The sequence below is a fragment of the Oenanthe melanoleuca genome, chromosome 4A, assembly GCF_029582105.1.
Source record: "Oenanthe melanoleuca isolate GR-GAL-2019-014 chromosome 4A, OMel1.0, whole genome shotgun sequence".
NCBI classification, from domain to species: Eukaryota; Metazoa; Chordata; class Aves; order Passeriformes; family Muscicapidae; genus Oenanthe; species Oenanthe melanoleuca.
In genome coordinates, this window is record NC_079338.1 from 2,920,038 (window position 1) to 2,932,032 (window position 11,995).

An 11,995-nucleotide genomic window follows, 5' to 3' on the forward strand; every position below is an offset into this window, starting at 1 on the left:
TGCACAGATGCAGATGAATATATTTGCTTTACAGAAGGCTGGGGAGAACATATTGCCCTCATTTATCAGTGTGTGTTAGGGGAAAGAAAGAATAGAAAAGATTTTCAGGGCCACTGAAGTTTTCTCATGACTGGCCACATGCACTGGAATGGTCACAATAACAGTGAGATATCTTGATGTTTTATAGATAAATCAGGTCCAACTCCTTCAGCACAGCCCCACTCACAAACTGCTCACTATTTGCAAAGCTCTTTAGGTTCCCAATTTCTCTATTTTTGTGCTCAGAGATCTCATTGCTCTGACACAATTTCAGGTGAAATTTTCATATTCTGAGTGTCGAGGTCGGTTTAGATTCACTTGTTCTCTGTGTGCAGACAGTTCCTTACCCTCAGCTCGTTTCCAGGCATGAGGAACGATCAGGACTGAGAACTGGAGCAGCAGGACTGGGTTTTCCCAAGTTCTTAATCTCCGGGGATGCAGATCTTTATGTGGGTTTTGTTTTGTAAATCACAAAGTCTCAACGACTCTTGAGCCGCTCATTTGCATGGAGGGAAGTTTTCCCCACTAGTTAGTACCGGTAACTTCACTGAGACAAAATAATTATAAATCAAATGACGTTGTAATTCAGATCTTATAAAATAAAAATTTAAAAATGGAAGGTTTGTTCCAGTAAAAACTGAGGAAGAAGTTTGCATTATTCATAATTTTCCAACTGCTCTCAAGCAGGGAGATTACCTCAAATACTGACATGAGTGACTCCACTTTGGGAGTTAGGAGATCATTCTTTACCAGATTAAACGATTTCTTTTATTCTTTTCTATCTCAGTGCCAGGCAGGAGTGAAGGGAGGTACAGACCCCGAATAGAAAGCTGCCATTTGTATTTCACACTGAAATCACTTCTAGGTAGAAGACAAACATGATTTAGGTTTTTGGACAGAGAAAAATATTTTTTCTTGCACACCCTCTTGTTTGAGATGAAAAGGATTAAAAGACACCTTATTACAGCACAATTCATATTTATTTATCAACCCTTTGAATTAAACATCTAACCTGATTCTAAACAAATAATACAACAGGGAAAGAGATAAAAAGAAAAATGAAGATATAGAAGTGGGGAGAGAGAAAGGAGAAAATATCAAAGTCATAAATAGATGAACAGAAAGGATAAAAACCAATGTGTGCATAATTTTTGTGTTTTTATGGGGTTTTTTAAAGATATCTCTATAGTCCAGCTAAGTTAATATGAGAACAGAACTTGTTTACAATAAAGCTTTGTGGTTATTATGTTTAAATCCTTACTGAAAGACTATTTCAATTACAATATATTGATTGGATAATAACAAATTATAATTCACTTGTTACACCTAATCATAAAAGTATGGCTAGAGATAGAAAGGATTGTTTCTATGATTGTATCTCAGATTTACAAGAAAACCTGTATTATTTTTACATGCAGGAGAAATAATGTTCAAAAATAATGTTCAAACGAAATAACTTGAAAGAGAGCTCATATTTAAATTTATAATGCAGCAAGTTAATTTTATATTTTGAGGGTAAAAATATTATTTCTAAAATAGTAATAGGTTAAAAGTAATGGGGGAGAACCTGCCTGAAATAATCTCTCAGTCCTGAGTGTAATGAAAGAACACTCAATTTAATCCAGAGCTGGGGGTAGTTTTTGACTATAATCAAAAGACAGCAGTGTTATTCAGCACTTCTTTTTCTTCAGGTTCTTCAGCCCTATTTTGTTTTCTCTGCAGAATGCACACAAGTGCAAAATGCATGTGCAAAATGTAATTATTTGATGTGCAGTGGAAACATCCAGCTACTCAACATTAAGTTTTTCATGTTCTACCAGATCCTTTCCTGAATACAATCCGTCCTGATTGACCTGGAGAATGCAATTCTGGGCTGACTATTACAAAATACGTAATATTAGTTAACTGAATATAATAAAAACAAAAGGAAAATGGGAAGGCTGCCTGCCTGCCCCGTCTCGGGCTTTTTTTTTTTTTTTTTTTTTTTTTTTTTTTTGGTGCAACAGAGTTTATATTCCCCTCTGTGTTTTTCCACTTTCCTTATTTGAAATGAACAGCTGTAATTGAAAAGCAAGAAGCTCCATGGTTTATAGAAATAGGTGTTGTTAAGAGCCTTAGCCATCTAATTTTCTTCCTATTGCAGGGCAGGCTTCCTATTGTCTGTCCTTTAGAGCTAATTTCTTTTCTGATCAAAAGGCCCACATCATTGAAAAGGTAGTAATGACTATTCATTTGCTTGAAACCTCCATTCTGCAGCCTGCAAAGCTTTATTTAGAAACTGCTATTTCTTTCTAAAAGGAAAATCTCATTTGTGTCCTCTATAATGTCAATTAAAGTAGAATATATTTTAATTATATATCCTGGAGAGAAACCTTTCAGGATCTCAATTTGCTGTGCCAGTGATACAGGCTGTAGTTTGAAACAATATGTGCCTTCAAAACTGTGTGTCAGGGAGTAGGAATAAGGTGTGTTTTGATTTTAATTTGCCACTAATGAATAGTTTATTTGCAGCTAATTAGCCAGTTAGAGTTTTACAATTAATGCCCGATTTCTAATCCAACTGCTAAAAAGGATCACGGCCATGATTACCATTAAATAAGGTGGTTATTGCATCTGTGCCGAAAACGCAGCAGGAAAGATTCGCGAAGTTTTAAACGGGAAAAACGGAGATAATTTGAGTTTGTGGGGCTTGTTTGGTTTGGGCTGTTTTGGTTTTTTGTGTGTTTTAGGAGAGCAGCGATGTCTCCGCTAAAGCAAAGCAACAAGTACCGGGGAGGGGGCGATTCCCGGCCGGGGGAGATTCCCTGTCCCTGCCTGTCCCTGGGGGCGACTGGCCCGGGACAAGGGGCTACTGTGCCCGCTCTGTCCCCAGGGCCACCCGGGGCTGTGTCCCCTTGGGCAGAGCAGGGGACGGTGGGGCCACCGAGAACGGGACAGTGTCCCCTGGGGACAGGAGGGAACAGTGAGGCCACCCCACTCGGGGCTGTGTCCCTTGGGGACAGGAGGGGACAATGGGGCCACCCCACCCGGGACTGTGTCCCCTGGGGACAGGAGGGAACAGTGAGGCCACCCCACTCGGGGCTGTGTCCCTTGGGGACAGGAGGGGACAATGGGGCCACCCCACCCGGGGCTGTGTCCCCTGGGGACAGGAGGGAACAGTGAGGCCACCCCACCCGGGGCTGTGTCCCCTGGGGACAGGAGGGGACAATGGGGCCACCCCACCCGGGACTGTGTCCCCTGGGGACAGGAGGGGACAAGGGGGCCACCCCACCCGGGGCTGTGTCCCCTGGGGACAGGAGGGGACAATGGGGCCACCCCTGCCGGGGGCGCTCGGCTCGGGGCGGGGAGGGCAAGCGGAGCTGAGGTGTGAGAACGATTGGGAACGATGGAACCGTTAAGGTTGGAAAAGACTCCTTGGGATCAGTAAAGCTGACAGCGCCAAGCCCATCACTGAGCAATGTCCCCAAGTGCCACATCTCCGCGGGTTTTAAGCGTCCCCAGGGATGGGAGCTCCAGCATCGCCCCGGGCAAGCCGCGCTAGGGCTGGGTAATTCTTTCAGGGGGTTCTGTAACAGCGAGGGGAAGGTGCAGAAAGTTCCTTCACTGTCTCATCCACCGGGAAGAGATTTCTGCCGGGCTGGGCGCTGGGGGCAGCGGGGGTGGTCTCTTCAGCCTCTATTCTCGTGCTCGTTTTTCCCTCGGTGGTTTCGCGTGAAAACACAGGAGTTAAATCTGTGGTTTCCTCAGAGCTCCGCAGCGAGCCCTGGAGAGTTATCCTGTGCTGGTGGTCCCCTCCTCAACTCTGTTAATTGGTAACTCGGAGATGGAGAGTCCCTATTAGCGAGCTGCCCCCTCCGCATCCCTCCCCTCCCGCTGAAGACAACTCCGTGAGGAGATTGCCAGGAGGGGCTGTTTGTCAAAGGCTAATAAACAAATTCCTGGCGAACACCTGAATGAGCCAGGGCCAGGAACAACCCAATTAAAAAAACGGGAGCTACTGGTTGTTTTTTTGTGACGCTGGAAACAATCCGGGCTCGAAAAGGGTCTATTCAGAGGGCGCTCCGAGAGGTCTGTTTGCAGCCCGCTATTGTTGTCAGAAGCCAAATAAAAGTTCAGCTGGGGGGGCGGGGGAGAGAAGTGATTTAAAAAAAACCAAAAAACAAAAAATTCACCGCTGCCTCCTGAACGCGCTGGGAGGCTCAGTTCAAAGGGATCCAGCTATGCCCAAACGACGCTGCCCGGGTTTACCCACGCACTTCAGATTTTTGTTCCTAAATGTTGCGATTTTTTTTTAATGATGTCATCAGAAGTAACCCTTGCTTCCCCGGATCGGCGAGCAGCAGGGACAGCTGCAGGCTCTGGGACAGCTGCGATCTCCACGCGGAGAGGAGCAGGGGAAGGAGTCGGAGCTCGTTTGTCCCAAATAATGATTTTGCTGTCGCCCCAGCCGTGCCAGCCCCGCGGCGAGGGAGGCAGCAGCCTCGCAGGCAATCTCGAGCTGTGTTTTGGCGTGACACTTAACTGAGGAATAAAACAAAACAAAACAAAAATCTAACGACTTTCAGTCGTAGAACCAGCCTTGAATGGCCCATTTAGCAGCCACATTACCACTCTGAAAACTTCTGGGGCAGGATGTGAATGCCAGCCTGAATCAGGGATCATGTGAAATTTTATCTTAAGCATCGCTAAAAGGCTTGGCATTTTCGGAGGATCGATCTAGCGAGGATCAGCAGGTTCCAAACGAAACGGGAGCCCAGTTCCCTTATCTGGGCAAATTTCGAGGACAAGCCCTCGCTGATCTCAGTCGGAATTAGGCTGGGGACCAAGGGGATGTTTTAATAACAGGATTAGACGGGGCCGGGTTCGTATGTAGAATTATTCTTTAAAACCCAGCGATCCTCCCTGACACAGTTCCAAGATTTCCCCGAGCTCTTCTGGAGCTGTAATTAACATTTATTAATGGCTCTTTCTTATTAAGCTTCGGTGGCTCAGAAACCCCCGACAGACCCTTTCAAATGGCCCTTTTCAAGCGCGGGGTCTCTCTCGCGTTCAAGTTGGGCTGTGCTGTAAACTCCTTATCTCTCCTCACGCTCCTTTGTCACCCAAATAAATAAATAACAATCATAAAAGGCTCCTCAGCCTTTGACAACTGTATTTACACGACCTCAAGTGTTCTCCGACCCCCACCAGACACACGGGGCTTCCCTCGTAGTGAGTTTAAGAAAATGGCTCCAGGCATCAGGTTTTCCCTCGTTTATTGTGCCGGGCTGGGTCCCCTCCTGCTTTCTGCCCCTTCCCTGCGTCCCGGCAGCTCCGCAGGCTCCGTCCCCTCTCCCGGGGAGCGGAGGCTTCATTTTGCTGCCCAGGGCGTGTGGGAATGGGGGTCTGTCCAAGCGCACTGCGGTAACTTTGGGGAGCAGCAGCTGGTGCAGCTCACCAACACCAGCGGCGTTTTCAGGGCAGGGACAAGGAAGGACAGAGCGGCAGCAGGTCGCAGGTGCGGGGTGGCCGCGGGAAGGGGCTGCTGGTGGCGACCTGCGAGTGGCGAGTGGCGACTGCCGCGGCCAGCGCCGTGCCCGGGCGGGGGCTCAGCCGAGGGCTCCCCGGAAAAGCGGCTTCGGGCTCCCCTCTCCGCTCCCGAAACCTCTCCCGAAAGCCCAGGCGAGCGCTGAGCACACAGCACCAACACCGAGGCGGAGGGGCTGGGCAGGGGTCCCTGCTCACCCCTTCTGCACATAGCGAGCAGCCGGATTTTGAAGTTCTCCTCAGGACATGTCCGGAGTGAGAAGCCAAGCGTTGCAGGAACCTGTGAAGTCTGGAAATTAATCAGTCTGTAGTCATAATTTTATTCAGTTATTTTACAAGATTAGTGATGCTTCAAGAGAAATGTTGTCTTGGTTTGAAATAATATGGGACCTTAAAAGGGTTGAAGAGCTCTTTGCCTTTTAGGGGGAAAAAAGTTCAAAGACGAATTGAAAGACAAAGTAAGAGTCCGAAACTTAACGCTGTAAATTTTATTTAAACATCGACAGAAACATTATTCGGGGAGATTTCACCACGTCCTCTAATTCTCTATCCAGCCCAATTTTTCGTTGCATGCTAGCGTGATCGGTCCCTCCAACAAACACTCATATAAAGAAATATCAAATTATTTCCAGGGTATGTATCAGTCCCATTTCATGCTAGCCTGGCAGGTCTCAAACCTCGACTAGAGGGGCCAAAATATTTTGAGGATCAGAAGTTAATTACGACTGTCTGAAGCTTTTCCAATATATTGCAAAAGTTACACGCGCACCACTCCCGCCTGTAGCAACCCTTCCGCTGTCACCCTGTCCCCTCGGGCTGCCAAATTTTGACTTCGCTCAACACACCAGCAGCAAACCAAGCAAAAACCGGAGTGCTGACTACACCACAGCCGGTCGCAAGTGGGATTTATTTCCCCTTCGAAATCTGTTGATCAACAGATTATTTTGTCAAAAAATAAATCCGAACAAAACGAGCGAGACCTTTAACTGGTACATCCCAGCAGTGCTCAGATGGACTCAAATCAACCCCCTCGCCGCCACCGCGTTGTTTCCAGAGTCCCCCCCAGCCCCGTCCGCTCCTCATCCCCGCCCTGCCGAACCTCCCGGGCCGGGGCCCCTCTCCAGCCCAGAGCCCTGCCCTGCGGGTTTCCTCTCCCCGTCCCCGTTACCGTCATTACACTCGCGGGCTCGTCTTTGGGGTGACACCGCTGCCTACCAAACCGGGGAGCTGCGGCGGCAGCATCGCTCCTCGCCGGGCCAGGACGGGACGGGAGGCTCAGACACGTCCCCACCTCGAGGTGCCTGACCCTCCCCGGCGCCCCGCACGCCCCAGATTTGCTCAAATCCACAGCGGCGATGCTGCCCGCATCCTCCGGCTTTCTTTCCCCGAGGTCGCTTTGCCTCTCCCGCCCCAGGAGAGCTGCCCGGCTCCTCCAGACGGAGCTGGAGCGGAGGATGCGGGAGGGTGAGGATGAGGATGGGCAGGGATGGGGCAGCCCAGCCCAGCCCAGCCCGCCTGCCCCAGCCCCCGGCGGAGCCCGCGGTGCTCCCAGCGAGCCCTGTCCGTGCAGGTGCGGTGTCCGCGCCTCTGGCGAAGGAAGGGAAGGAGGGGTAAAGGGAGGGGAGGGACGGGCAGGGAAGCCGCTGATTGACAGCTCAACTGGGCGCCGCTCCACTCGCATATCCGCCGCCAAAGTTTTCTTTCACGGGGACAGAACTTTCTGTTGCCATGAAACTCGGGGCATTCGCAAGCGCAGTCCCCTCCACCCTCCCTTCTCTTTTTTGGGGCAGCCGGGAGGAAAAGCTCAAGTGGCAGCGGGGTGGGGGTGGCCAGGAGTGCCCAGCCGGCAGCCACCCATCCCGGCCCCTCTCCCACCGGCAGCCGTGCCCGATCCCAGCACGACAAAGTACATTCTGCCCCAGGCGACAGCTCGGAGGGGAAGAGTTTAGCCCGTGCATCCTTCCCCCGCCCCTTCATCCGCTCCGGGGGTGCGTCCGTGCACTGCGGGCTCGCTCGCCCTCCAGGCTCGGCACGGGTCTGTGCATCCCCCGGGAGCCCCAAAAAAGCATCTTTGTGCCCGGCAACCTCACACTCCCGCCCCTCCTGCCCGCAGGGCAGCCCCGCTCCGCTCCTCGCCCGGCCGGGCCGCAGCTGCGGGAGCCGCTCTGCCCCGGGGGCTGCGGGAGGGGCCCGGCAGCCTCGGCCGCGGCATCCCCGAGCCCGGGTCCGTCCGCCCGCCCCCCGGCCGGTCAGCTCCCGGCCCGGGGCTGTCGGGAACCGCTCGCTGATTGGCCGCCGCCCCCTCATTTATAGCCCGTCAATCAGGACCCCCGCGATCCGTGCGCGCATCGCCCGCTGCCGCCCGCGGGAGCCGCTCCGCTCCGCAGCAGCTCCGGCACCTCGGGGAGCGGCGCTTCTGCCGCGCACAGAAACTTCCTCCTTCTTTCGCGGTAGCCGCCCAGACAGGTTTTTTTGTTTATTTTCTTTTTTTTTTTTTTTTTTTTTTTTTTTTTTTTTTTTTTTTTTTTTTTTTTTTTAATTTGAACTTCCTCCCCGCGCTCCGTGCCCGCCTGCCCGCCGCCCTGGCGCACCTTTTGCCGGCCCCGGCCATGTACAGCATGCTGGAGACGGAGATGAAGGCGCCGCAGCCCACGCCGGGCAGCACCGGGGGGAACCCCGCTGCGGGCAGCGCCGGCAAAGGCGGCGGAGGCGGCGGGACCGGCAGCGGAGCCGGAGCGGGCTCGGACCAGGACCGGGTCAAGCGCCCCATGAACGCCTTCATGGTGTGGTCCCGCGGGCAGCGGAGGAAGATGGCCCAGGAGAACCCCAAGATGCACAACTCGGAGATCAGCAAGCGGCTGGGCGCCGACTGGAAGCTGCTGAGCGACGCCGAGAAGCGGCCCTTCATCGACGAGGCCAAGCGGCTGCGGGCCGTGCACATGAAGGAGTATCCGGATTACAAATACCGGCCCCGGAGGAAGACCAAGACCTTGCTGAAGAAGGACAAATACTCGCTGCCCGGCAATCTGCTGGCCCCGGGGGGGGCCAACGCGGTGAGCAGCCCGGTCGGGGTGGGGCAGAGGATTGACACTTATGCCCACATGAACGGCTGGACCAACGGGGCTTACTCACTGATGCAAGACCAGCTGGGCTACAGCCAGCACCCGGGCATGAACAGCCCGCAGCTGCAGCAGATGCACCGCTACGACATGACGGGGCTGCAGTACAGCCCCATGATGTCCTCGGCCCAGACCTACATGAACGCCGCCTCCACCTACAGCATGTCCCCCGCCGCCTACGGCCAGCAGCCCTCCACGGCCATGAGCCTGGGCTCCATGGGCTCCGTGGTGAAATCCGAGCCCAGCTCGCCGCCTCCGGCCATCGCCTCCCACTCGCAGAGGGCCTGCCTGGGAGACCTGCGGGATATGATCAGCATGTACCTGCCCCCCGGCGGGGATGCCACAGACCCTTCCGCGCTGCAGGGCAGCAGGTTACACAGCGTCCACCAGCACTACCAGAGTGCCGGGACTGCCGTGAATGGTACCGTACCACTAACTCACATATAAATAAACTTCTGGCTGCTCCGGACCGCTCCCCGTCTTAATCCCTAACCCCACCACCGCTCCCTGACTACACCGGGACGTACGGCAGTGTTGCTCGGCTTAGCAGACTTAATACTAACTGTGGAGAAATTTTAAAAAGGAAATCCGTTAGTTGTGTCTTTTTTTTTTTTTTTTTTTTAATTTTTTTTTTTTTTGTACAAGAGGTATTTGAGCAAGTTGTTATTTTAATAGAGCACAACTCCTGCCTCCTAGAAGCCGCTGTGAAGTTTTCAAACCACGGGAACTCCTTTCCTGGTTTCGGCCAGGTTGGGCACTGTTTTATTCGCTTAAAAGTTTTTTTAAAAATCCTTGCATCTTCCAGTTTGATTTCTAGCGTTGCAATGGCATAAACAAAAACCGCGGGCTTTCGTTTTTAAACTCGGTTGTTCACATAATCGCTGTGGTTTATTAAGTGTTTTGTTACCGACCCTCGCTTGGTTTCTATCCACAATTTGTAGCTTTCACTACTTTTTAATTTTGAGGTTTTTTTCCTTGAAAAGGGGGAGGTGGGAGAGAGCAGAGCTGTGCGGGTCGCAAACGCATTTCTTTTATTTATAGTAAGTTGTGTGTCTTGTTTTTTTCTTAAACTGTAAACTTATGTAAATGGGTTTGTGAATTTTACTGTGAACCATGTTTTGACATATCGGATGAAAAAACGTTTTAGTTTTGTTACCGGATTCCTTCCCCACCCACCCTCCCACCCCAAAAAAAAAAAAAAAAAAAAAAAAAGTCATCGAAATACTCCTTCCCTGTTCCTAGTCCTCGTTTGGTTCCTTCTTCCCAACGAAGAGAGATCAATAAATTTTCTATCAGCACGTCGGCGGTGTCCGGGCGGTTTGTGCGGATCCGAGCGCGGAGCGGGGCAGGGCCGAGCCCATCCGCTCCGGACCTGCCAGCGCTGTTCGGCTGTGTTTCGGAGGGGAGGGAGAGGGAAAAAGCTCTCCTTGGATTTGTTTTTTTATTTTAAAGTGAAGCTGGAGCCGTGCCGGGGAAGCGTCGCTGTCGCTTTTCGAGCTGCGGCCACTTGTTGCCTCCGCCGACGGGGAGCGAAGGGGATTACGTCTCTGCCTCGGCTTGTTGTGCTTTTTATTTCCTTTTATTTTTTTTTTTCCTTGTCAGGAGGATTTGCCGAGAAACGCCAGCTCATCTGAAATATTTACAAAAGTAAAACCCGTTGGGGAACTCTTAATTAGACTCCATTAATAATGAATGGTTACAGGAGTCCCTAGAGGAAATAAATAATTTAATCTTTTCAGTATGTTTGACGAGTGCTTTTAGTCTGGACAACTTTTAATATCATTTCCCCGCCCTTTTTTTATATTTTTTGGTTGTGGTTTTTTTTGGGCTTTTTTTTTTTTTGTTTAGGGATGTGCGTTACTCGTGGCTGCGCTGCGGAACAGCCCCCGGGGATGCCGGCGGAGCGCAGATCGCTTCTCGTCCCTCCGAGCCGCGTGTCCCCCCCGTGTCCCCCGTGTGTCCCCCCGTGTCCCCGCTCCTCGGCAGGGCCCTGGCCGCGCTCCGAGCTCTCCGCTCGGCAGCGCATCCCCGCTTCCAGCTCCGCTTCTCCCGCTGCCCCTCGCTGTTTGCCTTGGGACAGGAGGAGAGGGAAGGGCGAGGGCGCTGCTGGGGTTTGGGTTTGGGTTCCTGCCCTGCCACCCCTCCCGGCAGCGGCTTTGGGACACTTTGTGTCTGTCCCTTGGCTGCCCGGGGCTCAGAACCGCGTAACTCCAGAATTCCGCAGCGGGGATGCTCCGGCAGCGGCTCCTTCCTTCTGAGCCCGGCCAGGGCTCTCTCGGGCTCTTCCAAGGGGGGTGAGGATGCTCTGCAAACCTGGCTCCGGGAATGAGCAGATCCCACAGCGGTCGCAGCATGATCCCTCTGGTCAGTGCGGCAAAGCCCCGGCACTGCCCCTGGGGTGATCATCTGTGAGCCCAGCGTGTTTCACACCCACAGCTCCGTTCTTCTGTAGGGTTTCAGGTGAAATCTGGCAAGCCTGAGGTGCTGCTGTGCCTGTCTGTGCTGCTGTCCTTCAGGTATAGCTGTAACATGATTTACTAGCCCTTGAGGAGAAGCAGATCCATAAATAACCTGGAGGACTGGGAGAAGGTGGTGTAAGTAGAGAACAGGACAGAGGCAGGCAGGGCTGATTTCATCTCAGCCGGGAGTTAAACTGGTTCCCAGTGCTCCCCAGAGCTGGCACAGCTCTCAGTAGGAAAGAGTGAAATTCCCATTCCCTGGAACAATTCTCACCTTCCCAGGCAGGTGCAGGTCTGACAAAAGCAAGGGTTCCTGAGCAGGTGGGCAGCTGCCAGCACTGGAATTGTGTTTGGTGTCTTCAGAGTCAAACTGCAGCTGCATCATTGTAAATAGTTGCTCTTCACATCTGAGTTTTGTGGAAGTGGATTCTCTGCCGTGAAAGGGGAGAAATGCTGTTTTTCAAAATCTGCAGTATTTTAAAGCTCAAGTTATCCTGGTTTGCCATGAGTCAGGGCCCAAGGAGGATCAGTGAGCAGGTTCCTGAGGAGTCACAGGAACAGGTCTCTCTATTAATGTCTCTGCCTTGTCCTCCCTGGAAGCTCCCATCTGTGGTTTGGCTTAGGGCTGCTTTTCCTGATTTACTGGTTCTGAGGTGTCCAGGTAAAACTCCCAGTGCACTTTTCAGCGTCCTGGGGCTAAACTTTATCCCAAAGTTCATAAACTGGTCAGAGCTTGTGGGAAGGGCTGTGAACAGGTGCACAAACTGGGCTGGGACAGATCCTTGGAACCCAGCCTTGAATTAGGTAAAAATACAGATACAGCCTCTTTTCCCTCAACAGGAAAGTTTCAAT

General features: G+C 51.9%; 1 protein-coding gene across 2 annotated transcripts; it reads left to right on the top strand.

Moving 5' to 3' along the window:
* Window positions 1-8,159: 8,159 nt before the first annotated feature.
* Window positions 8,160-9,174, top strand: LOC130253149 (transcription factor SOX-3-like). Of its 2 annotated transcripts, XM_056491470.1 has the most exons (2): window positions 8,175-8,226; window positions 8,266-9,174. In XM_056491470.1, the coding sequence occupies exons 1-2, from the start codon at window positions 8,175-8,177 to the stop codon at window positions 9,129-9,131; spliced, it is 918 nt and encodes a 305-aa protein (XP_056347445.1). In that variant the 3' UTR covers window positions 9,132-9,174. The 2 variants fall into 2 exon arrangements, with proteins under 2 accessions (XP_056347446.1, XP_056347445.1); XM_056491471.1 differs by having other exon boundaries at window positions 8,160-9,174.
* The last annotated feature ends 2,821 nt before the right edge of the window (window positions 9,175-11,995 follow it).